At 38.7% G+C, this 27,992-nt stretch overlaps 1 protein-coding gene across 2 annotated transcripts in view; it reads left to right on the top strand.

The window, feature by feature from the left end:
- The window catches only part of galnt14 (UDP-N-acetyl-alpha-D-galactosamine:polypeptide N-acetylgalactosaminyltransferase 14 (GalNAc-T14)), a 95,671-nt gene that overhangs the window by 44,265 nt on the left and 23,414 nt on the right, over window positions 1-27,992 (top strand). The window contains exons 1-4 of one of the 2 annotated variants that reach the window (XM_058614210.1): window positions 12,148-12,264; window positions 14,205-14,303; window positions 22,645-22,712; window positions 24,635-24,700. In XM_058614210.1, coding sequence (XP_058470193.1) covers window positions 12,242-12,264; window positions 14,205-14,303; window positions 22,645-22,712; window positions 24,635-24,700 — 256 coding nt within the window. In that variant the 5' untranslated portion in view covers window positions 12,148-12,241. Of the gene's footprint in view, window positions 1-12,147; window positions 12,265-14,204; window positions 14,304-22,644; window positions 22,713-24,634; window positions 24,701-27,992 lie in introns of those variants that run through there. The other variant, XM_058614208.1, reaches the window with a different exon arrangement.

Genomic DNA, 27,992 nt, shown 5'->3' on the forward strand with positions numbered 1-27,992 from the left:
AGGAGAAGGTCGTGTGTGTGTGTGTGTGTGTGTGTGTGTGTGTGTGTGTGTGTGTGTGTGAGCGAGCCTCATCCTCTGTCCTCACTGCTCAAAAATCAATTTAAAACCTGTGTTAAAAACCTGGTTTTTGACCCATGTGATTATTGTAGTGTCCAAAAAAACAAACTCAATCACCACTCTAGCATCCATGTGTGAATCAGAAGCAACATAAAGTCTAATCCAGATTATCGCTGTTCTGCGTGGTGTTATTGTCCAAAATCAAACACCCAGGTGCATTCTGGTATCATCTGTTAAAAATAATAACAAACAATAACAAAAAAGTAATGAATAAAAACATCTTTTGCTGAAGAAAGTACTGTTTTATTAAAAAACAAAAAGTAATGGACTTAAATCACTAATGCGTCTACAATAATCAACAATAAACAAAGTAACTGTTGAATTGTTTGTCTTTAGTGAAGCTAAGAGAAGCACATTAGCCGTGAATATTTGTTATCAAACGTGTTTCTTACAACTTAATACACTTGATTTGATTTTATTCGCCTCTTAAAGTTGTTTACTCCCCGTTGAGTTTGAAGAAGGTCGAGCGAAGAAGCTAAAATGAATTTGAAATATCAATTTTACTGCACTTTTTCCACCACTCGCTAACATATTTGTTAGCGTGCAGTGTAGAGCTGCACAAGCTTGTTGTTGTAGTAGAGAAAACAAATTACAAACGTTTTGATTTTCTTCGTCATTAAATCAAAGTGTAACTCGCAGCTGAAGCTGAAAACACGGCAGAGTTCAGCTGGGAGCTCAGTCACGCGCGTAAACATGCTCACAGTGTACGTGCTAACTTGCTAACGTGCTAAGTACAGCTGAGTCACAGTGGAAGCAGAAGATGAAACAAACACATGTTTAAAACAACAAATACAATTGTAATGATTAATAACGTGTTTGTTTTTATGTTTGGGATTATTTTTAATATGTATATATATATATATATATATATATATATATATATGTATATATAGCTGCCAAGTGTTCCGTAAAATACGGATTTATTCCCGACTGAGCAGATCAGGAACGCACGTTGTTTCTTATTTTCTGATAATCCAGATGACACAGATTAGTTCACTGACGAAGAAAATGTCCGAAAAAAGATCAAATAAAACTGTTATATTGATTTTTCTACTCATATTTGGTTGTTAGACAGTTGCAAACATAGAAAATACTAACGTCAAAGTTTTGCACTACAATTTCACACGAGGCTCAAAATATCGGTGAAAGCCAAAAAAAACATGACAGTTTTAGATTTTGTGAGTGTTTTTAGTTGTAAGAAATATGTTCGACAGCAAACATTCACAGCTAACGGCTAATGCTAACGGCCAGATAATGAGTGTGAGTGCTCCTCTTAGCTTCACTGATGCTAATCAGAGTTGAAAACGGTTATTTTGTTTAAATGTTGATTTTTGTAGAATTATTAGTGATTCTTTTTTGTTTTTTATAATTATTTATTACATTTATCAGTATTATTAAGTGGTACTTCTCGAATGAAAATTAGAATAATGATGTAAAAACTACAATATATCACCAGTCACATCACAATGACACTGTTTTCCCAAAGTTAGCTGCTGTTTTTCTTCACTCTGAAAAGTTCAACATGGATTAAAAAATAAAAAAAATAACTTCTTGTTCTGACCCTGAGGCTGAAAAATATTCATCCTTTATTACATTGAAGTTTTCTAGAACACGGCACAGAGTGAAGTCATAGATCAACGTCAGCGAGGTTCTACTTTTAGCACCGCGGTCTGAGCACACTGTGACCCTGAACACACCACTGTGTGTGTGTGCACGCACGTGTATGTGCATGTGCACGTGTGTGTGTCTGTGTCTGCATGCGTGTGTGTGTGTGTGCACGTGTGTGTGTGCATTTATGCCCTTAAATTCATCCTGAAGGAAGTTTTAATTTAATGTATTTTTGTACGAGCATCGTCATTTTGTGTTACATCACACTCTGCACCTGTGTGTGTGTGTGTGTGTGTGTGTGTGTGTGTAACAGATGAGGGGAGGAGACGACCGGAGGGAGAAACACAGATCTTTTTCAGCATCACTTCCTGCAACATTTAGCCTGAAGGCATCACTAGACGAGACCTGAATCACAGATGGAGATCCAGCAGACATTATCGAGCGCGGTGTGTGTGTGTGTGTGTGTGTGTGTGCGTGTGCGTGAGCGTGATGTACGTTTGCAGATTTACATCTGTATCACAGTGAAGTCTGCAGAAATATAAATACTTAATGTCTTTAAATCCAGGAAGTCTCCTTATAGAATATAGAAGATATTTGAATCACTTTTCGTGTACTAAGGAAACGGTCGTTATTTGATATTTTCTTGCTGAAATGACCTAAATACGTTGTTTATCCAGTTAAATAATCCAGGAAATCTTCTTTTTTACTGTTCGTTAGTTTCTCAAAAGCAAATCCAAACACTTTATGAAGCTAAGGTTCAGTTTCAGCTTCAGGAAAACAACACTTTTTTTGTACATTCATCTCTCAAAACTTTAAGACATTTTTTTACACAGAAAAAAATAAATGACACCATCTTAATACTTTATGAAGCTAATATAATAATATAATAATAATCATGTTAAATAATCCAGGACATGTCCCTGTGGGTTTTTTTTTCACTTTTACTCTCCATTCATTTCTCACAGTTATTTTTTTAATGAGGAAGTTAATATTGTGTGTGGAGATGAAGGAATCTAAATATTTTATGAAGCTTTAATGTTTATTTACAGTTTCTTAGATAATCCAGGAAATCCTCCTGTGGAATAAAAGTCTACTGTACATTAATCTCTCATAACACATAACAATAAGAAATCTGTTTTATTTTGACATTGAATGGATCGAAATACGTAACAAAGATAATGAGTGGTTTGGCTTTTTTAAAAATAATCTACTTTTAATGTACGTAATGTATTTCTGAAGCTAATGAATGTTTTTTCTTCAATTTAAATAATCTGCCAAAAAACTTGAAATAATCTGGTGATTCTTTCTCTTTCGCAGTATATACTATACATTCATTTATGGAAGAAGTGTCATTCAAACGTTATCTTTTACAGAAACTGTGTGAAGCTGCAGAAATGAGGGAATCTAAAGAATGTTTTCTTCTTAAATAATCCAGGGAATCTTCCTGTGGAATAAAAGAAGAAGAAACTGTTTTTTTATTTACTCACTAAAACTATAATAAGCAGTATTATTTGTGCAGAAATGAAGGGAGCTAAATATTTTATGAGGCTAATTTATAGTTCTGGTCATTTAAATAATCTGGGGAATCTTCCTGTAGAGTAAAGAGTAAATTAAACTGTAAATTAATTTTTCTAAACAATAAGAAAACACTTTCATGTAGACGTTATTTCACAGAAACTTATTATCACCTTTATATAATGTTCAGAGATTAATGACTTTCTGAGGCGAATGAATGTTTTTTCTTCTTAAATAATCCACTTCAAAATGTAAATGATCTGGTTTAATCTCCCTCTGGATTAAATACTGTGCATTCATGTATCAAAACATCAACATTAAACTTCTTGGTTACTTTTTGTTTGCATAAATGAAGAAATATAAATGATTTAAGAAGATTTTAGCGTTTTAAATAATCCAGGAAATATTCCCATGGAGTTTTTCCCTTTTACTTTATTTAAATGTGTAAAAGCTTTGACCTTTCCTCACTGAAACTGTAATAAGCAGGTTTATGTGTGCAGGAATGAAGGAAAATAAATCCTTTATAAAGATAATTCATGTTTTTATCTTCTTAAATAATCCAGGAAACCTTCACATGGAGTAAAGAAGACGTTTAATTCCTCAAAACAGTCAGAAAAACAGTGAGATTCTGAGACTAAACCAGTTTCTCCTCTTTCACTTTAATTGAGCGTTAATTCCTGAAATCGGGGAGAAAGCGGCGACGTGTCGGTGATTCCTCGGCGCGAGGCTGCAGAGACGTTAATGTTGTGGCTCTCAGCGGGAAAACCCGGAAAATGAAGTCGACTTTTACGACGTGTGGGAATTTCCCCTGGAAAAATAAAAGATAAATAAAAAAAAATGAAAAAACCTCAGCATTATTTTAACGACGCGACACTTGGGAGCTTTTTAAACAAAGTCCGGTTTATTTTACATCATGAAAAATGAGCGACAGACGCCGACGCCTCCTGCTGTGACCTTGAGCAAGGCACTGGACCAACATCTGTGTCGATGTCCCTGAACTCATCTGAGATTATTCAAAAAAACACTTTTGGACCACGTGATGACATTAGGACATTTTCTGGTGATTTTTCACCAGAACACGCCCACAAAAACTCTCATTGATGTCCTTTAAATGACCTTTGACTTCATAAATGACCTCATTATGACAAAGAAAGAACTGTCTCGCCTTGTGTTCAGTGAAACGCGTGCGTGTGAGTCTCTGACACAAACACTCGCTTCAGAAGTCAAAATCCAGTCAAACTGGGTTTGTATACGAATCACGACACACGACATTCCCAGGGGGCCCTTCCCACCAGTGTTCATCACCATTATGTTATAAATAATCTGACACCAACGAAAAATGTATGAACACAAACGGTTTTTTATTCCAAATGAAAAAAATAACACTGAAAATAAATAATGTGAAAATATAAATATATACAAGAATAAAATACTGTAAATAACATTAAAAAAACAACCTTATATAAACTTAGTAAAAGGATATATACATTACACTGTAAATAACATTATAAACTTAGGGGTATATATTTTTACAGGGCATGGTATATGTTACCAATTAAAGTGGAATATTGGACTTAACGGTTTTTATTTGTGGTGACAAATTTAAGTTATGATACTGAGGAGATATAAGAGACAGATTTGTAATTGTTCTCCTTATGCAAAGCTTTAATTAGTCATTGCTATCATAGCATTCATAGCTTAACACTACCTATCAACTCTTACACAACTTTATTAGTTACAGAAAAAGCTGTTTTTCCATCCAAATCACTCCAATACATTTGTACCTTTACAATAAATACTGCGTAAGAAGTTCAAAACAAATTAAAAGTTAATTAAAAAAGTGTTGCATATAAATAGCTGTTAAGGGGGCTTCAATGCAGATATTACAATAATACTCCATCTCATTAATTAAGTTTAAGTTAGCGTTAGCGTCAACTAGCGTTCTGACGCTAATGTTAGCTGCTGTTCAAGTCTGTGTCCCCGTGAGACAAAGTAACAGTTCAATAACAGCAGTCATTTACTGTTAATGTTATGATCATTATCTGCACTGATAATCTGCATTATCCACTTACCACTGTATTTTTGTCTTTTTTTCTCTTCTCACTACCTAACTGATAGTTCGTCTTCATTTGACTTCAGCTTCATTCAAACTTGCAGAATGATAACTTCACACAGGTTAACGTGAGGTGGGATGATGGGATTGGCGTGGGGCCCCTTTAGGGAGGTCTCCTACTGAGATGTCATTGCAAATCACCCGTTGTCGTTTAAGGGGGACGGCTGGTCACTGCACATTTGTGATACATTAAGGTAAAAACAGCCCTCAGGCTCCGAGACTCGGGGGGCGCCCTATTGGCTCGGGGCCCCAAGCAGTTGCCTGCCTTGCCTGCTCACAAGCTGCACGTCTGGCTTCGTGATAGGGCGCCTTAAACACTGACCTTGTCAGGACCAGTACAGTCCTCGTGGAGATCAAAAACCTGGTCCTAATGAGGCAGAACCTCATTTTCTGAGCAACGGGTTAAAAGTTTATTTTTTGGTCTTTGCAAAGGAATGTGAGTCAATGCAGAGTCCTGTGTGTGTGTGTGTGTGTGTGTGTGTGTGTGTGTGTGTGTGTGTGTGTGTGTGTGTGTGTGTGTGTTTGTGTGTGTGCGCACTGAGATTCTTGCCCTCCAGGTTTTTTCCGAAAAACACAATCAAACACAATGCAATGCATACTGTGTGTGTGTGTGTGCGTGTGTGTACGTGTGTGTATGTGTGAGTGTGTGTTTGCATACAGATGTATGTGTGTGTGTGTGTGTGTGTGTGTAATAACACAGGTGATTCTTCTGTGTTGCAGACTGTGTCATGCTGACAGATGGGCTTTTCACAGCATTGTGTGTGTGTGTGTGTGTGTGTGTGTGCGTGTGTGTGTGTGTGTGCGTGAGTGTGCGCGTGTGTGTGTGTATAATGCATAAGCTTTTCTCTATACCACCATCTGTGGTTAGACGCTGGTTTAGACTGAAATATTGCTTCATTCATCACCCTGGAAAACACACACACACAAACACACACACACACACACACAGAATATTGATGCAACTAAATTGTGTGTGTGTGTGTGTGTGTGTGTGAGATGTAGAGTGACCACAGATCCATTGTACAGAATCCTCCATGTGGAAAAACCTCTGCCAGCCAACATCCATCTACCACACTGTGTGTGTGTGTGTGTGTGTGTGTGTGTCTGACCTGAGGCTACAGAGTGAGTGATGGTTTCCTGTGTGTGTGTGTCTGTACACACACACACACACACACACTCTCTCTCTCTCTCTCTCTCTCTCTCTAATAGAAAGTACGGATGCTAACTGAGTGTCTCTCTCCCACTCGCTGTAATGTGAGAAGCAGTGAGGAGGTGGAGAGAGCGACAGGCTGCCACACTGTCTGCTGTGTGAACTCATTACCTGCAAACATAACAGGTGGAACACTCTCATGTATAATACACACACACACACACGCACGCACACGCACACACGCACCGCTGCATTCACTTACTTCCTTCACTCGGTGGGTTCTCTCTGAAGTCTGAGCTAAATTTAGCAGATGTTATTCCTGTTTTTGGTAAAAGATGAGAAACATGTCAGACTCCTGTTCACTCCTCACACTCTCCCACACCAAAGCCCATAGAGAAAACCAGTGATTTTAGCTCGTGGGGACACAGGAGCTGCTGGTCTACTGCTGCCTCGTGTGGTCGCTTTGTGTCACTGATTTAAGTCTGAATTGAGGATTTCAAAAGCCAAAGTCACTAAAATAAGACATTTAAATTTACTGATGGAGGCAGCAGCGGGTCAACAACTGTGTCCCCATGAGCTAAGACCACTGATTTTCTCTATGGGCTTTGGTGTGGGAGAGGAGACTTCAGTTTCCTGTTGGAAAACCTAATAAAATCTACGTTGGTTTAAGTCCACAAGCTCTTAAAGAACATGTTCACGTCTTTATCTCTCTGTTAGACACACTTTACAACAGGAAACTGACGTTTGTAAACCACAGACTCTCCCACACCAAAGCCCATAGAGAAAATCAGTGATCTTAGCTCATGGGGACACAGTTGTTGATCCGCTGCTGCCTCGTGTGGTCACTTTGTGTCACTGAGATAAATCTAAACAAAGGACATTTAATGCCGTGTGTTAAAATAACACGTTTGAACTCACTGATAAAAGCAGCAGTGGATCAACAACTCCTGTGTGCTGTGACGTTAAAATCACTGATTTTCTCTATGGGCTTTGGTGTGGGAGAGTGAGTGGTTTACAAACTTCAGTTTCCTGTTTGAAAAGTGTGTCTAACAGTGAGATAAAGACGTGAACATGTTCTTAAGACTTCGCAGACTTAAACTGACGTAGATTTGATCAGGTTTTCCAACAGGAAACTGAAGTTTATAAACCGCTCACTCTCCTGCACCAAACCCCACAGAGGGAATCGTTGATTTTATCTGCTGCTGCGAAACAAAAAAAACTACTTGAACTGTCCCTTTTTTTTTGAGACGCTGTTAAACAAAAGCAGTGCAGGGATCTGACAGCTTCACAGTCGCATCAGTGTGCGGACGTCAGTCGTCTCCGCGGCGACGATGAAGCGGAGCGTGAGCGCGTGTAATTACTGCGACGACGGCGGCGTTTTCTGAAGTTTCTACATGTGAATGTGTTTGGATGACTCAGCAATTATCCGTGTGAAGGCTGTGATTACACGGCGACGCTCGCCCTCTCTGATATTTACGCCATTGATTTATTTTGTTTGTCATTGTTGGGATTTTCTACCCATCATGCATCACTGCGTCTGAGTTTTAATCTCTTCTTATTCTTATTCATTATCACTCTTCCCTTCATGTGGGAGAGAGACATCAGAGACGACAGAGGAAGCGCTCGCTCTCTCTGGCAGCAGCAGATCTTTCATGTGTTCATTGTTCAAAGGCTCGTTTGTGTTCAGATCCTGGTTCCTCTCAACATGACAGGATGAAAAGAGAGAGAGAATATGAATACATTATTAATGTCATATGAGCGTGAATGTGTAGCTGTAGGAGTACTACGACTGCAAGACTGATGTAAATATCTTATTTAAGTCTTATTCTACTTTTATATACTGTTTACAGTTATTTCATCTCTGTATGTTTTTCAATTAATTAATTATTCCTTGATATATATATATATATATTGATAATTATAATATTTTTGTACTCATTTGGACTCTGATTCTAACTTCCAGGTTGAGTAATGCTGATCGTGGTAGTAATACTAGTTTAGGTGCTTCAGTTCTAGTACTAGTTACAAGTAGTAGAAGGTAGTAATGGCTAAGATAAGATCAGATAAGTGTGTGTTATTACACACACATACACACACACATACATCTGTATGCAAACACACACTCACATATACACACGTACACACACGCATACACACACACAGTATGCAATTACATTGTGTTTGATTGTGTTTTTCAGAAAAAACCTGGAGGGAAAGAATCTCAGTGTGCGCACACACACACACACACAACAACAACAACAACAATAATAATAACAATAACAATAACAATAACAACAATAATAATACTAATAATAATGATAATGATAACAATCATAATAATAATAATAAATAATAATAATTATTATTATAAGATTTTTTTGTCACAATGCATCAAAAATAGTGATTTGAATGAGTTTCAATTAGGACATTTTTGGTCCTAAGGTGTGTTAGTGTGAGTATTTTTATGAACGTTGTTCATAATAGACTAAAAATAAAAAACTGAGAACACTCAAACATTCTTTAACAATATACATGAGAAAAAATGATGATTTATTCTAATGAAAAGCCAGAAACACAGAAACGTGTCTCTGTGACGAGTTATGATCATCATTATTGTCATGAATCTGAAATCTCCTCCTCTCGTGTCTTCACGTCTCCTCCTCGTCCTCTCGTGTCTTCACGTCTCCTTCTCGTTCTCTCGTGTCTTCACGTCTCCTCCTCGTCCTCTCGTGTCTTCACGTCTTCTCCTCGTCGTGTCTTCACGTCTTCTCCTCGTCCTCTCGTGTCTTCACGTCTCCTCCTCGTTGTTTCGTGTCTTCGCGTCTCCTCCTTGTCCTCTCGTGTCTTCACGTCTTCTCCTCGTCGTGTCTTCACGTCTTCTCCTCGTCCTCTCGTGTCTTCACGTCTCCTCCTCGTCCTCTCGTGTCTTCACGTCTCCTCCTCGTCCTCTCGTGTCTTCACGTCTTCTACTCGTCATGTCTTCACGTCTTCTCCTCGTCCTCTCGTGTCTTCACGTCTTGTCCTCTCGTGTCTTCACGTCTCCTCCTCGTCCTCTCGTGGGCGTTGCAGAGAGTTTGGAAGACGAAGCCTCGTCTTGGCCGGGATTGGCGTGAAAACAACCTCCACGTCTATATTTAGTCTGTGTGTGCGTCGTTCTGTCGAAATACAACACAAAGTTTGTGTGTGTGTGTGTGTGTGTGTGTGCGTGTGTGCGTGTGTGTGCGTGTGTGCGTGAGTGTTGAAAAACATTTGTTTTATTTTTGGGAGAAAGTGTGAAACTTTCTCAAATGTGTTGTTTTGTGTTTTAAGTGAAAGTATAAGTGTTGGCAGGAAAATCCAGATTTCAGAGTTCCACCCACCACTGCCCCCTGGTGCTTTATATTGGAAACACACTGAACTTTCTCTTTCTCTTTTCCCTCACTCTGCTTCAGAGAAAACATTGCAATAAAACCACTTAAAATAGTCCTTAACGGTGCTGATGTTAGCATCTGGACGGCAGTTAAGTGGACTCTTAAGGGAATCTTAAATCACTGCAATTGTTCAACCACATTTAAGGTTTAATAAATATCACAGCGTCTGAAAATACATTACCTTAAATAATTACATTATTACATTTCCCCTTAAGTTTCCTCTTAACTTCAGTGTCATGAATAACAGCTTAACTTATCACTTAACTAAAGGAATTTTAAATTGCGACGTGAGTTGATGCGACCGAACAAAGCACCTTGCAGAGGAGTCAAACCCACGCCCAGCTACAGGAACTCTATACTGACAGTTAGTGGTGGACCCTTTTGTCTCTGTCCCTCTGTCCCGACTGTCCCAACTGTCCCAACTGTCCGTCTGCAGTGTGCTGAAAACACTGTCACGTCATGAGTGGACACGAACGCCGCTGTCTTCCTGCCAACATGGCGTCGTTTGGTGATATTTATGATGATGAAGATGATGATGATGAGACGGATTTCTTACTAGACAGAAGAATTAAATGAACTCAAAGTCGATGTAGATGTTTTAGACGACGCAGAGGAAGTGAATAAATATCCATGTTTGTCACTTCCTCTTTCATAGTCTTTAACTTCCTGTGGGGATTAAAAAGCTGCTTCAATTAAAAGAGTTGAATGGACTGAAACTATTCTCTGGACTCAGTCACTCGCACATTTTCCTCTAATGGAATTTTTTTCACCGACAGAAGAAATGAAGCATTATCGAGAATTACCGACTCATCCGTCCTTTTCTCTTCTCTTCTTTTCTTTCATGGGAGAAAAGAAGAAGAGACGTGTGTGCGCATGTGCGTGCGTGTGTGTGTGTGTGTAAATATGTAAATGCCTGTTGTCCATTCAGCCAAATAAACTAGGCCATCTTCTCCTCTGTGAACACCTGAATGGAAGAAAGGAAGAAAGAAGGAAGGAAGGAACCAATGGGATTACACACTGTACCTTTAAATCTCACTAAGGGCAAGTGAGGTTATAGACGAGAGAGAGAGAGAGAGAGCAGAAAAGAGGTCGAGAAGGACACAGAGAAAAGGTGTTAATCTGAGTGTGTGTGTGTGTGTGTGTGTGTTTGCTCTGACAGTAGGGTAGTAGTCTCAGCGTAACATCAAACATCAGAGGTCATTATTTTGCAGCATGAACACAAACTTTGACACAGAGAGAGAGACCTCTCTCTGTCTCTGTCTTTTCTTTCTTCTTCTTTGTCCTAAATTTTTTTTTCTTTTTAACCTTGTGACTGTGATACATTATTTTAAATCATTTTTAATTTATTTTTTAAAATAGTTTATCTTGTGTTAGCTTCTCTGCTAATGCTACGTAGCTGTCGCGCTTTCGCAATTTTACTTTTAATTATTTATTGTTGCCTTTTTTTATTTTATTCAGTATTTTTTCGGACTTTTTACTGCAGTTTTGTGTGTATTTGTCACTTTTTTTTCTCTGTGTTTTGCATCGAAACACAAGCAACAGTTACACACAAGCTCATGAAGATCAAAGACAAGCTTGTGTGTAACTGTTGCTCTTTGATGGTTGCACATCAAAGGGAGTGTATGATCTTCTTTGATCCTTTAAAAAGTCACGTAGCTTCAGTTGTGCTACAAACGATAAACTTGACTTCCTCCATGTGCATTTCTTAATTTTTCTTTTAGTTCCCTCTTCAAATCGTTCCTTTCCTTCATACCTCCTTTCTTATTCCCTTCTCTCCTCCTCTCACCTGTTTTTCTCCTTCTCTCGTCTTGTTTTTGTCAACTCGTTACAGAGATTTAGATCTCAGCGCGACTTCCCGGTAAAATAAAGGTTTCATCCATCCATCCATTCATCCTTCCTTCCTTCCTTCCTTCCTTCCTTTCTCCTCTTCTTTGTCATCTTATTTTTCCTCCTTCAGTCTGTGTGTGTTTGTCTTGAGATTTGACGCATCGGGAAGTTGGCGCGCGCACACACACACACACACACGCACACACGGACACACAAACACACACAGGGAAGAGCTTGTTCTTGTTCACATCAGCTTGAACATCAGTCATCTGTCAGCACAACTTTTATCTGTACATCTCTGTCACTGTGTCTCTCTGCCTCGTTTGTCCTTCTCTCTCTCTGACACACACACACACACACACACGCACACACACACACTCACACACACACACACACACACAGAAAGCACTCGTCTTTATCTTCTTATCGTTCCTCTCTGGTGGAGCTGCTGAATAAATCAGCTGCAGAAAAAGCAAGAGATGGAGACGGAGAGATAGAGAGATGGAGGAGAGAAGGAGGAGGAGGTGAGGGGCATGATGGGAAATGATATGACAAATATATTCAGTGCATATAGGAAAAAAAAGAGGGGAGGAGGACAATGGAGGAAGAGGACAGAAGACGAGAGGAAGTAAAGAAAGGAAAAAGCTGAGGGAGCAAAACTGTGTGTGTGTGTGTAAACAGCAGCAGAGCAGAAGTGGGCGGAGACAGGAAGTGTGTGTGTTTTTTTCTCCTCACGTCAAATTGCTAAAATATAAATTTTATTTATAATAATTTTGTGGGGGGGCGGGCGACATGTCACCGGGTGACACAAGGCCTTAACACTCTGTTAAATCACTAATACAACAAATGTAGAATAATATGAATCTGCCACTGAAAATACAGAGACAAGTGTGGTGGTACGACATGCTGACAGAGAGAAGTTAGATTTAAAGAATGCAAAGAGAAAGAAATAATAGAAACAAGTAGATTTTTATATTATGTAAAAAAAATTATAACACCCTGCGTAGTACAGCTTTAACATACTCGTTATTTTGGAGGGAAATCAGGGAAATAACAACTGTAACTTGCTGATGCGGTTTGAGTGGTTACATTTTTTAAACCAACAGTCAATTTTTAACACTTAAATTGACAAGTTTTTAGTGATTTGAATGAGTTTCAATGAGGACGTTTTTGTCCGTAAGGTGTGTTAGTGTGAGTATTTTAGTTAATGTCGTTTGCAGTAGACTGAAACTAAAACTAAAACTAAAGCCTAAGACGCATTCTCCTCACTTCCTTTGGTCCTCACATGCACACACACACACACACACACAGTATAATGAGCACACTGGCCTTTACCTCTCAGATTTGATGGATTGGTGACATTTTCTCACAGAAACAGTCGACCTGCTCTGGTCTGTGTGTGTGTGTGTGTGTGTGTGTGTGTGTGTGTGTGTGTACACTGGCTGTATTCATTCATTCATTACATTCATCAGTATGTCAGGAGCAGCACGGGGTCAAGGGTCATGTAGATGTAGGGGAGCCGAGATTCGAACCCTGGTTTAAAGACATGTTTGTACTTTTATTTTTATTTAACCTGTCGTTGAGGGTTAGGGTTAGGGTTAGGATAACCCTAACCCTAACCCAACTCCTACATCCCACTCCTTCCTATTGACACCTACCATTTGTCTGAGCTCCACCCCTAAAACGCAGGAGAAGCATTTTCAAAGTAGCAAAACTTATATATATTTTTTTGTCTATTGTCTTTTTCTCCGTTATCACATGATCAATTATCGTACAATTTTGTCTGTTAGCTTTGTGTCCGTAATCTTTGTGTATGTTAGCTTTGTGTCCATTAGCTTTTTGTCTGTTAGCTTTGTGTCCGTTAGCTTTTTGTCTGTTAGCTTTGTGTCCGTTATCTTTGTGTATGTTAGCTTTGTGTCTATTAGCTTTTTGTCTGTTAGCTTTGTGTCCGTTAGCTTTGTGTCTGTTAGTTTTGTGTAAGTTAGCTTTGTTTAGCTTATCTTTAATATGAGACGGATGAAAGCTTAGTATTTTAAAGTCCTATAGTTTTAGAGGAAGAGACAGAAGTATGTTTTTCAAATTTAACAGTTAGCACAAGTTAAGCATTAAAGTTGGGGTCAGTCAGCGTGAAAAAAGCATCGCAACTGTAGGCAAACTTTTGAAAAACCTCCTGGTAATAAATGAGTGATAAATCCACCAGATTTACAGCCTGTTGTCTGTCACACATTTGCTCATTTTGAAGACGTTTTTAGTTGATGACAATTCAACTGATTTTAGATGTTTGAATTAATATGAATGTTATTTGAAGTCATTTTAAAGCACTTTGTGTCGAGTCAGCTGCAGCGTGAAGAGGAAAAAACACCTTTTAGCTGTAAATAAAAACATTTGTGGGGATATTTTCATTTAACCTCTCTCTCTCTCTCTCTCTCTCTCTCTCTCTCTCTCTCTCTCTCTCTCTCTGCAGGTGCACCACGCTTCACTACGACTCTGATCTTCCTCCAACCTCCATCATCATCACCTTCCACAACGAGGCCAGATCCACACTACTGCGCACCATCAGGAGGTGTGACACACACACACACATGCTTAAACTATTCTGACCCAGAATCTCTGAACCATTGTCCTGCTTTTTTTTTTTAAAGCCTGAAATCAGCAGGTTGCCACAAACACACACTAGAACAGACACACACACTTACACACACGCACAAACCTCCAGGTTTTGGCCCAAGTTCAGCTCATTATACCAGTCAGTCAGCAGGGACTGCGTCGTCTCCTGACTATCAGAGAGGACGCTGTGTGTTCTGTGCTTGTTTGTGTGTGTATAGACGTGTGTAGGTGTGTGTGTGTAAGTGTGTGTGTCTCCTCTCCCTTCAGCCCATCTCAAAGCTCTGCAGTTTTCAACCAATTAAAAGACAATCTGTCTCCCTGGGTCTCTGTGCTCCCTTCAGCTCTGGCTGTGTCACTGTGTGTGTGTGTGTGTGTGGTCTTTTCTTTTCTGTTTTATAAATTCGGAAACAAATCCTCAGAGGGTTCTTTCACTGCCGCAAAGATTTTTTTGTATTTTTTAAGGATGAATATTTATGTATTATATATATTATATATGTTATCACGATATATTATTATATTATATTATATATGTAGGTATAAAGGGACCGCTCAGGATATTTTGAAGCGTGGTTAGATGAAGGCGCCGTGGAAGCGAAATGAAGTTTGTAAACCACTCACACACCAGACTCCATAGAGCAGCAGATTTTAGCTGCTGCTCTACTGCTGCCTCGTGTGGTCACTTTGTGTCACTGAGGTAAATCTGAGTGAAGGACTTTTAATGCCGAAGTCACAAAATAAGACATTTGAACTTAGTGATGGAGGCAGCAGTGAATCAACAACTCCTGTGTGTGTGATGTTAAAATCACTGATTTTCTCTATGGGCTTTGGTGTAGGAGAGTGAGTGCATCAGGGCAGAAACAAGTAGCAGCCAAAACAGCAGCAGCAGCAGCAGACACAGCAGTAGCAGCAGCAGCAGCAGCAGCAGAAACAGCAGTAGCAACAGCAGCAGAAACAGCAGCAGCAGCAGAAACAGCAGTAGCAGTAGCAACAGCAGCAGAAACAGCAGCAGCAGCAGAAACAGCAGTAGCAGCAGAAACAGCAGCAGGAGTAGAAGCAGCAGCAGCAGCAGGAGTAGCAGCAGCAGCAGCAGAAACATGATAATAGTCTTTATTTGTCACTAAGTGCAGTCGTTGTTCTCGTCTGAAAACACTGAGTTTGTGTTAAAAGCCTGAAAATGACGTTTTAAAAGGTTCTAATTTAACAAATGACGTTTGTGAGACAATGAAGAAAAGCTTTTACACATCAAAGAGACACAGAGACAGACAGAGACACAGACAGAGAGACACAGAGACACACAGAGACACAGACAGAGCGAGACACAGACAGGGACACAGAGCCAGACAGAGACACAGACAGAGACACACAGAGACACACAGAGACACAGAGACAGAGACACACAGAGAAAGAGACACACAGAGAGACAGCGACACACAGAGAAAGAGACACACAGAGACACACAGACAGGCACACATAGACAGAGTCTGTCGATATCTAATCAAGTGCTGATCTGAAGAATTGATCTCATCTTTTCGTTGTCCACAGAAAGAGACAGAGAGAGACAGACAGAGAGAGACACATGGTGTGACTTAAATATGATAATACCATATCATGACCTTAGTATTGTATCGTGAGCTAAATATGGTATCATGTCTTAAATATTGTGACAATATTGTATTGTGACTTAAATATTGTGATAATATCGTATCATGTCTTAAATATCGTAATAATATCGTATTGTGACTTAAATATTGTGATAATATCGTATCATGTCTTAAATATCGTAATAATATGGTATTGTAACTTAAATATTGTGATAATATCGTATCATGTCTTAAATATTGTGATAATATCGTATCATGTCTTAAATATCGTAATAATATGGTATTGTAACTTAAATATTGTGATAATATCGTATCATGTCTTAAATATTGTGATAATATTGTATCATGTCTTAAATATCGTAATAATATGGTATTGTAACTTAAATATTGTGATAATATCATATCATGTCTTAAATATCGTAATAATATGGTATTGTAACTTAAATATTGTGATAATATCGTATCATGTCTTAAATATTGTGATCCTATCATATCATGTCTTAAATATCGTGATAATATCGTATTGTGGCTTAAGTATCGTGAAAATATCGTATCATGTCTTAAATATTGTGATCCTATCGTATCATGTCTTAAATATCGTGATAATATCGTATTGTGGCTTAAGTATCATATTGTGACTTAAATATCGTGATAGTATCGCATCGTGACTTAAATATTGTGATCCTATCGTATCATGTCTTAAATATCGTGATAATATCTTATTGTGACTTAAATATTGTGATAATATCGTATCATGTCTTAAATATCGTAATAATATGGTATTGTAACTTAAATATCGTGATAATATCGTATCATGTCTTAAATATTGTGATCCTATCGTATCATGTCTTAAATATCGTAATAATATCGTATTGTGGCTTAAGTATCGTGATAATATCGTATCATGTCTTAAATATTGTGATCCTATCGTATCATGTCTTAAATATCGTGATAATATCGTATTGTGGCTTAAGTATCATATTGTGACTTAAATATCGTGATAGTATCGCATCGTGACTTAAATATTGTGATCCTATCGTATCATGTCTTAAATATCGTGATAATATCGTATTGTGACTTAAATATGGTGATAATATCATATCATGTCTTAAATATCGTAATAATATGGTATTGTAACTTAAATATTGTGATAATATCGTATCATGTCTTAAATATCGTAATAATATGGTATTGTAACTTAAATATCGTGATAATATCGTATCATATCTTAAATATTGTGATCCTATCGTATCATGTCTTAAATATCGTGATAATATCGTATTGTGGCTTAAGTATCGTGATAATATCGTATCATGTCTTAAATATTGTGATCCTATCGTATCATGTCTTAAATATTGTGATCCTATCGTATCATGTCTTAAATATCGTGATAATATCGTATTGTAGCTTAAGTATCATATTGTGACTTAAATATCGTGATAGTATCGCATCAGGACTTAAATATTGTGATCCTATCGTATCATGTGATAATATCGTATTGTGACTTAAATATCGTGATAATATTGTATCATGTCTTAAATACTACGATATTATATCGTGATTTAAATATTGTGATAATATAGTATGGCGTCTCAGTCTTCACTCATTGTCATTGACATTGTTAGAAACACGCGATGAACACATGAACTTCTTCATCTGCTTGATTTTGGCGGCGATGTAAATTCCTGCGTTCATTTCTGACACAAAGTGAAGACGTTTTCCGTCTCTCTGATGATGAGTTTGACGTTTATAAAAATGAAACCTAAGAAACTGAGATTGGAGATTATTTTGGAGAAACAGAGTTGGTTCTTGTATAAACTGCTTTTAAAGATCCTTTAACTGTAAAGACTGAACGTCACAGGAGCGTAGATGAGGGAAAGTCAAAGCAGTCGTGTTGAGACGTCTGGACTCGTTAATCCCAACATGGACGACAGATTAAAAACAAGTCGTCCTGTGAGGATTTTCTCTGCTCGTCACAGGATGATACAAATATAAAGAAAATACAGTAAAGTCTGAAGAATAATTCACGTTTTTAATCTAATTTAATCTGCAAACTCACCTGATTTAAACATGTACGTAATCTGACTGCAGAAAATCATGATTACAATAATCTCCATTTATATTTGTTAGTTCAGACGTGTTTAATGTGTACGGAAGAGGATTAGGGACAATAAAAATAAATAAGACGACCTGAGATTACAGTCTGAAGTTTGAGAAATTCTGAGAATTTTAATCTTAAAGTTGGAAATCATCGATTAAAATCAGAAACCTGAGAAATTCTTAGTATTCTTATATTAAAGTAGGAATTCAAATTAGGATTAAAGTTGGAGTTCTTGGATTCAAGACGGACTTCTAAGAATTCCTAGATTAAAGATGGAATTCTGAGAAATTATTATATTAAATTCGGAATTCTTGGATTAAGGTGGGAAATCTGAGAAATTCTTAAAATTGGAATTCTGAGAATCTGAAAAATTCTTGGATTAAAATTGGAATTCCGAGAAATTTGGATATTGAAGATATTGTTTAATGTGAAACTTTGAAATCATTGGAATGTTTAAATCCCTGTGGTGCAGATTTGCTGATGAAATCGTCCTCATGCTGATTCCGAGCTCATCAGTCTCTGAGTGGACAAAGTGTAGAACTGCGACTTCTAGATCAGCACCAGCTCAGCACTTTCTGCTTCAGCAGAACCTTTAAAACCCAGCCCCACTAATCAGTCAGGATTTATTAGGAGCAGGTCATTAAGTGGATTTATGGATCTCCTCTGCAGAGAGCGCTCCTCCTCTGTCTCTTTCTTTACTAAAAAAACATCTGTTTATCTACAAGTTCCTCGTATTTTACCAGTTTAACAGATTTAATCCCTCTTCTCACATCCAGCTGTGGTGACACACACACAAACACACACACAAATCATCACTTTGCTGCATTTACAGTATGCCGGGAAGACACACACACACACACTGTAATTAGTGAAACTCTTGCTATAGATTATTGCAGATTGGCCGTGATTACGTCTTATTTAATGCCGACAAACTGGCCTTTGAGCCGTGGGACGGAGCGACACACACGCGAGGCCGTAGATCAGCTGTGATGAGACGTGTGTGTGTGTGTGTGTTTGCTGTGAGCACACACACACACACACACACACACACAGCGATGCATCACTGACTGTTACAACATCGAGCGGCTGAATCAGGGTTTCCGTGCGTCTGCTGCTGCTACAGGATTTCTGTCACGGACAGATTTAAGAAGAAGACACACACACACACACACACACACACACACACACACACTGTGCTTTGTCTTACATTAAAGAGAATAAATCAGATTTTGGTGGTTAATCCACAGCAGTGCCGCATTTAAAATGTACATAACAAAATGAGGATTCTTAAATGAATGCAGAATTCTTTAAATCCAAGTTGGAATTCTCAGATTAAAGTTCGGAATTCTGAGAATTGCTAGATTGAAGTTGGAATTGTTGGATTAAAATTGAAATTATTGGCTAAAAGTTGGAATTTGGAGAAATTCTTATATTAAAGTTGGAATTTTGTGAATATGGGAATTCTTAAACTGAAATCAGAATTATTAGATTAAAGTCGTAATTATGAGAATTTTTAGATCAGAGTTGGAATTCTTGGCTTAATGTCTAATTCTGAGAATTCTTAGATTGAAGCTGGAATTCTTAGATTGAATTTGGAAATCTGGAATTCTTAGATTAAAGTTGGAATTCTTGGATTAAAGTCGGAATGCTGAGAATCCTAAAATTGAATTTGTAGTTCTTGGATTAAAGAGAATTCTTGTCTTAAAGACGTAATTTGAAGAAATTCTTAGATTAAAGTTGGAATTCTTTTAATCAGATTAAACATGTGTTACTCTCTTCTTCTAGCACGTCTGGATACAAAGGTAAACTGTTCTGTGAACAAAGATTATCTGAAGTGGATTAATAATCTGTAAATGTTTATGTAAGCGAGCGTCGCAGACTCAGAGAACGAGAGTCACGAGATTATTTCTGTCCTTCAACGACTGAACTGTGAGCGATGACCTGTGACCCTGAGCGAGAGAGAGAGAGAAAAATTAAGAAGTTTGTCCATCCATGTCTGTGATAGAGTGATGATAGATAAGAAAAGGCAAGAACGACAAGAGGGAAAAAGAAAAAAGAGAGGTAGATGAAGGAAAAGAAAGTAAAAACAAAGTGAAGAATGGTAAAGAAAAGGAAAGATACAGAGAGAAAAAAGAGAAATAGGCACAGATGAGAGGAGAAGATAAATATAGAGAAAGAACAAATATGAACAGATGTGGAGGAAAAACTGAGAAATAAATGGAAAATAAAGCAAAGAAAGGAACACAAATGAAGGGGAAAATGTGGATAAATGGAAAGAAAGGGAAGAAAGGAGAAGATAAATGGACAGAACGGGGAAATGAGAGGGAGAAACATAAAGAAAATGGAAAGAAAGAAAAACATGAAGGAGAAAAAAGAGATAAATGTGTAAAAAATTATGACGAGTGTAAAGAAGTGAAGAAAATACGGAGAGATGTGAAGACAGAGAAATAAGAGAAAGAGAAATAAAGGAAAAGAAGAAAGTAGAGATAAATGAAAAATGGCAATGAACGGAAGAGAAAAGAAAAATGAAGGACAGATATGGAGAGGGAAAGAGGAGGATAGATGGACAGAAAGGAAAAATTATGGAGTGAGGAGGGGAAAATAAACAAATGGAAATAAAGAAGAAATAAAGAGAAAAGGAACATGTAAAGAACAAGGGAAAAAGAGACGTCAGAAACGACAGATTAACTTTCTTCTTCACCTTCTCTCCTTCCCTCCGTTCATCCGTCTCTCCTGATGAATCAGGGTTCTTTGTCTCTTTCACGTCTCACCGTCTCTCTCGCTCTCTCTCCTGTCCCCATCATCCCTCCATCATCACTCCTCCTCTCAGGCTCTGCTGCTTCCACACTCATAAGTTCTTTACTGTCTCCTCCTCCTCCTCCTCCTCCTTGCATCCTTTCCTTCTTTTTCTCTTTCTTTCACCCGATTTCTTTATAGTTTCATCAGTCTGTCTCACCTTCTTTCTTACTTTCTTTCTTTCTTTCTTTCTTTCTTCACTCCGTCGCCAGCAGACACAAAAAGCTCACTTAATGAACTCTGTGATATTTTAAGAACTCATTCATGTCGTTATTTCACCTGTTTGTGTCACTCACTCTCCCACACCAAAGCCCAGAGAGAAAATCAGTGATTTTAACCTCACACACACAGGAGTTGTTGATCCACTGCTGCCTCCATCACTGACTTTAAACGTGTTGTTTTGTCAATTCGGCATTTAAGGTATTTCACTTAGATTTACCTCAGTGACACAAAGTGACCACACGAGGCAGCAGTAGAGCAGCAGCTCCTGTGTCCCCGCCAGCTAAAATCACTGATTTTCTCTATGGGCTTTGGTGTGGGAGAGTGAGTGGTTTACAAACTGGTTTCAGAAATATCTTCCTTCCTTCCTTCCTTCCTTCCTTCCTTCCTTCCTTCCTTCCTTCCTTCCTTCCTTCCTTCCTTTCTTCCTGTGCTGGATCCCTGCCCTCTTTTTCTTTCCTTTCTTCCTCCCTCCTCCTCCCAGAGGGACAGACAGACAGACAGACAGACAGATGCTGGTTTATTGAGGAGCAGAAATAAAATGGAGCAGAAACTCACCGAGGACAAAAACACATTTTTCTCATTTTCTTCCGGTAAAAAGTTATGAATTTTTTATGTTTCAATTCTCGCCTTTAATGAAATACTTTTCTTTTCTTTTTTTCCTTCTTCTTCTTCCGAGACCACGTCGTCGTACGTTTTCATAACAGAAATTTAAGCTGACATTTTCAATATGTTGTTGCTTCATATGGCAGCGCACACATAATGGATTCATGAGCACCTGAGCGTGTTTGAGTGAGTGTGTGTGTTTCTGTGTGTGTGTGTGTGTGTGTGTGTGCGTGTGTGTTTGTGAGTGTTTCTGTGTGTGTTTCTGTGTGTGTGTCTGTGTGTGAGTGTGTTTGTGAGTGTGTGTGTGTCTGTGTGTGTTTGTGTGTGAGTGTGTTTCTGTGTGTGAGTGTGTGTCTGTGTGTGTTTGTGTGTGTGTTTCTGTGTGTGTGTGTGAGTGTGTCTGTGTGTGTGCGTGTGAGTGTGTGTCTGTGTGTGTGTTCCTGTGTGTGTGTGCGTAAGTGTTTCTGTGTGTGAGTGTGTGTCTGTGTGTGCGTGTGTGTGTGTGTTTCTGTGTGTGAGTGTGTGTCGTTGTGTGTTTGTGTGTTTCTGTGTGTGAGTGTGTGTCGTTGTGTGTTTGTGTGTGTGTGAGTGTGTCTGTGTGTGTTTGTGTGTGAGTGTGTTTCTGTGGGTGTTTGTGTGAGTGTGTTTGTGAGTGTGTGTGTTTGTGTGTGTTTCTGTGTGTGTTTGTGTGTGAGTGTGTTTCTGTGTGTGTTTGTGAGTGTGTGCGTTTCTGCGTTTGTGTGTGAGTGTGTTTCTGTGTGTGTGAGTGTGTTTCTGTGTGTGTGTGTGTGTGTGTGTTTGTGAGTCTGTGCGTTTGTGTGTGTGTGTGTGTGTTTGTGTGTGAGTGTGTTTCTGTGTGTGTGCGTGTGTGTGTGTGTGTGTGTGTGTGTGTGTGTGTTTGTGTGTTCCTGTGTGTGTGTATGTTGGCATTTGCTCGTCATTATCGTTTCATTTTTTCTCTCGTTTCTCTGCAGCGTTTTAAACAGAACTCCAGTTCATCTCATTCATGAGATCATCCTGGTGGACGACTTCAGCAACGACGGTGAGTGAACTCATGAACACATGTGAACACATTAACACATGAACACATGAACACATGAACACATGAACTCATGAACTCATGAACTCATGAACACATACACATGTGAACACATGAACTCGTGAACATGTGATCACATGAACATGTGAACACGTGAACACATGAACATGTGAACACGTGAACACATGAACACATGAACACATGAACACATGAACACGTGAACTTGTGAACACGTGAACACGTGAACACATGCACAGGTGAACACATGAACACGTGAACACGTGAGCACATGAGCACATGAGCACATGAGCACATGAGCACATTAAAACACGCTGGAAATATTCTCTTCCAGGTCAGAGGTCACACACATGAACACATGAACAGTTCAGAGAACAGAAGCAGCTGTGTTCACACTTTCACGATCACAATGGAGATGGAAAAAAAAAGTCTTCATTCTGGGTCAAAGGTCAGATAATGGAGCCTCGTCAGCAGCTGATCCATCGCCATGGAAACTCAAAGTCAGAGTGAATTTGACCGATCAGAGAAAATAAAGCAGTAATTTTTAAAGTGAGAACAAACCCTGATACAGTCTATCTTATGTTTATGTAACATAGCTATACACACACACACACACACATATTTATGTATATAATATATATATATATATACATATATTATATATGTATGTATGTATTACATGTATTATATTACATATGTATGTAATATGTGTAATAATAGTAGAATAGCATCTGCTGCAAGAGTAAGACTCGCGTGTCTGAGGTTTAGAGTTCAAATCCTGTGATGAATTGAACTTTTTGAGTTCAAGATTTAATGAGAACAGTCAAAAGTTCTAAGAAAACCTGAAGAAACACAGGAGCAGGCAGCTCAGTGGACAAGAACACTGCAGTGCACTTAAGATGTCATTAAAAGCTGTGAATTTGGCGTTTAAAATCTTTCATTCAGATTCACTTCAGTGACACAGTGACCACACGGGGCAGTAGTGATTTTCTCTATGGACTTCAGTGTGGTAGAGTGAGTGGTTCATTTCTTGCTGTGAATGGTTTTCTTCCCTAAAAGTTAGATTTGCTGACTAAGGGTTGAAAGGAGATTGTGTTTCTTTAAAAAAAAAAACGTTGGTTCTCCTCCGTATGTGTGTGATTTGCCGACTCATGTTTGGTCGTGGATGTGTCATTTCCTGTAGAAAACACAGCTTTTTACACACACAGTGTTTAGATTTTGGAGGGTGTAGTTTTCCCTGCAGCACAGGTGTAGTTTTCCCTGTAGTACAGGTGTAGTTTTCCCTGCAGCACATGTGTAGTTTTCCCTGTAGTACAGGTGTAGTTTTCCCTGCAGCACAGGTGTAGTTTTCCATGTAGTACATGTGTAGTTTTCCCTGCAGCACAGGTGTAGTTTTCCCTGTAGTACAGGTGTAGTTTTCCATGTAGCAGCATTAGCATTAGCAGAGGCTGTTTTCACGACTTTACACAAACATGTCAAACCTCTGATCTACACGATCTCTACTGCTGCTGCTGCTGCTGCTGTTACTGCTGATGTTACTGCTGCTACTGTTGCTGTTAGTGCTGCTAATGCTGCTGCTGTTACAGCTGCTGCTGCTGTTACTGCTGCGGCTGCTGTTGCTGCTGCTACTGTTACTGCTGCTGTTACTGCTGCTGCTGCTGTTGTTACTGCTGCTGCTGTTACTGCTGCTGCTGTTACTGCTGCTGTTACTGCTGCTGCTGTTACTGCTGCTCTGTGACGTTCATATTTAATAACCAATCATATCTTACTTTAATCCCTCGTCTCACACTTCCACTGAGCGTCAAATGTCCAAGAACAAGTGTACAAGTGTTGAAAGATTAAATCCATGTTTGATTTGCTTCATAGAAATGATGATGATGATGTTTTGTTTCTCTCTTTTCTCTCAGACAGCGACTGTCAGCTTCTCACCAAACTGCCCAAAGTCAAGTGTCTGCGCAACAACAAGAGAGAAGGTGAAGAAACGTGGCGTGTGTTTGTTTTAGTGCAGAAACTAACCTTTAGTCATTTATAAATAAATGTTTTCATTAAAAAGTTCTGTTTTTAAAAATCAAAGAATGTTGAGGGGGTGGAGTGGATCAGTGGTTAAGACCGGTACCATGTGTGCGAAAGACTTCATGGTCGCAAGTTCGACTCCACCCCTGGCTGATTGTACTCAATTCCATTCTAAGTCGCTTTGGAAAAAAAGCGTCTGCTAAATGACATGTAATGTAATGTTGAAAAATGTGGAAATGATTTTGTTTTTCAAACTTCTTTGTTTTTGTCAACAAACACAAAAATGATTCAGTTTCAATGATTTCTTTGTTTTTATGGAGCAAAGAATCTGAGAAGTCTGACTTTTTCTGTAATCTGAGAGTCTGACTTTTTCTTTAATCTGAGAGTCTGACTTTTTCTGTAATCTGAGAGTCTGACTTTTTCTTTAATCTGAGAGTCTGACTTTTTCTGTAATCTGAGTCTGACTTTTTCTGTAATCTGAGAGTCTGACTTTTTCTTTAATCTGAGAAATCTGACTTTTTCTGTAATCTGAGAGTCTGACTTTTTCTTTAATCTGAGAGTCTGATTTTTTCTGTAATCTGAGAAGTTTGACTTTTTCTTTAATATGAGAAGTCTGATTTTTTCTGTAATCTGAGAAACTTGACTTTTTCTTTAATCTGAGAGTCTGACTTTTTCTTTAATCTGAGAAGTCTGACTTTTTCTTTAATCTGAGAGTCTGACTTTTTCTTTAATCTGAGAGTCTGACTTTTTCTTTAATCTGAGACTCTGATTATTCTTTAATCTGAGAAATCTGACTTTTTCTGTAATCTGAGAGTCTGACTTTTTCTTTAAATATGAGAGTCTGACTTTTTCTTTAAATATGAGAGTCTGACCTTTTCTGTAATCTGAGAAGTTTGACTTTTTCTTTAATCTGAGAGTCTGACTTTTTCTTTAAAATGAGAAGTCTGACTTTTTCTGTAATCTGAGAAATTCGATTTTTCTTTAATCTGAGTCTGACTTTTTCTTTAATCTGAGAGTCTGACTTCTTCTGTAATCTGAGAGTCTGACTTTTTCTTTAATCTGAGAGTCTGACTTTTTCTTTAATCTGAGAAAACTGACTTTTTCTGTAATCTGAGAGTCTGACTTTTACTTTAATCTGAGAGTCTGACTTTTTCTGTAATCTGAGAAGTTTGATTTTTTCTTTAAACTGAGAGTCTGACTTTTTCTTTAATCTGAGAAGTCTGACTTTTTCTGTAGTCTGAGAGTCTGACTTTTTCTTTAATCTGAGAGTCAGATTTTTTCTGTAATCTGACAAGTCTGACTTTTTCTTTAATCTGACAAGTCTGACTTTTTCTTTAATCTGACAAGTCTGACTTTTTCTTTAATCTGAGAAGTCTGACTTTTTCTTTAATCTGAGAAGTCTGACTTTTTCTTTAATCTGAGAAATCGGACTTTTTCTTTAATCTGAGAGGTCTGACTTTCTTTCAACTCTTTTTTTTTTTACACGTGGCACTAATACTCTTCCGTACTTACTGATGTAGACAATTCCAAAAAGTTCCCAATGATCCGAGACTAAAGTGAACTTGTCTAAAAATGGCCGACTCATCTACAAGCTACAAGAGAGAAAAGATGGAGAATCGACTCCTGACACCAACAGGGTGTGGACGGGGCGTGGAGAGGGCGTGGTAAACTCTGCGTGTGTCAATCTCTTGTCTGTGTGTGTGTGTGTGTGTGTGTGTGTCAAATATTACCTCTATAACCCACAATTCTGAGTCTGACTTTAACCTCAGAATTCTGAGTTGAAAGTCAGGATTCTCAGGTTACGGAAAAAGTCAGACTCTCAGATTCTTTGCTCCATAAAAACAAAGAAATCATTGACGACAAAACAACTTAGAATGGAATTGAGTACAATTAGCCAGGGGTGGAGCCGCAGATACTCCAACCTGCAGTTTTACAGAATTATGGCTTTTATTTTGCAGGGGAAAAAAAAGGTGAAATGGAAACACAGCTCGTTCATTTACCCTCAAACTTGTCCAGTGGGTCCAGTGAGGACCGGAGAAAATGGACACACTTTTGAGGACACTGGTGCAGATAGTTATCACATTATCAGAGTAGATGATCTGTCCTGTGTGTGCGTGTGTGTGACGTGTGTGTGCGTGTGTGTGTGTGTGTGTGTGTGTCCGTCCATCCAGAAAATAAAGCCTTATTGAGGATGAAATGGGATTTTTAATTGGCTGAGTCTTGGCCTTAACGCTGCGGCGTGAAACTTTCCCAGCCTCTCGTACAATGTCACCGACACACACGCACACACACACGCACACACACACACACGCACACACACATGCACCCACACTACGTCTTCATGTCAGGGAGTATTGATTAGACCATTTAGTCCAAATAGAAGAGAACACTGGCCCTCATCAAGGAGACCTCCCTAACAGGCTCATTTACACACACACACACACACACACACACACACACACACATGCACACACACACACACACACACACTCTGTAACACCACTGCAATCAGCCTTTTTTTCTCCCTGACGCTAACCTCCACTCCCCTCTGCTACTTCAGATGGACACACACACACACACACACACACACACTTGTATGCAGAGTGTGATGGGCCTGTTAAAAGGTTGTGTTCATGTCTGACAGGAACTCTAAGAGCCCTGCATCGATTTTCCTCTTTGCTGACTGAGAGGAGGGAAGGAAGGAGGGAAAGAAGGAGGGAAAGACTGAAGGAGTGGAGGAGTGATGGAGTGAATGAATGAATTAAGTAATTCATTTAATTAATCAGAAAAAAAATACTTCTTGGGTAACGGCTAACAGCTGACATCACTTTCAATCTTATATTCTAACCTGCAGCCAGTGGAGTCGCCCCCTGGTGGTGAACTGCTACTTTTGTCCAACTTCCCCCAACAAGAATGTTAAAGGAAAAACAAGGACACTGAGAGAAAACCAAGAATTTAAGGGGGGAATGGACGTTAAAGGAAAAACATGGATGTTAAGGGAAAACAAGGAAATTAAGGGAAAACATGGAATTTAAGGGGACACTAAGGGAAAAACGTGTTTCACTTTTCAAATTAGACGATTTCGTCTATTTTTATGAACTCTATGGTTTTTACTCTGCTGACGTTCAGGATTTTATCGTTTATTAATCTACTGGCCACAGGCGCGTGTGTGTGTGTGTGTCCGTGTGTGTGTGTCCGTGTGTGTGTGCGTCCATGTGTGTGTGTGTGTGTGTGTCCGTGTGTGTGTGCGTC

Source organism: Solea solea, chromosome 17, assembly GCF_958295425.1.
Source record: "Solea solea chromosome 17, fSolSol10.1, whole genome shotgun sequence".
Classification (NCBI taxonomy): Eukaryota; Metazoa; Chordata; class Actinopteri; order Pleuronectiformes; family Soleidae; genus Solea; species Solea solea.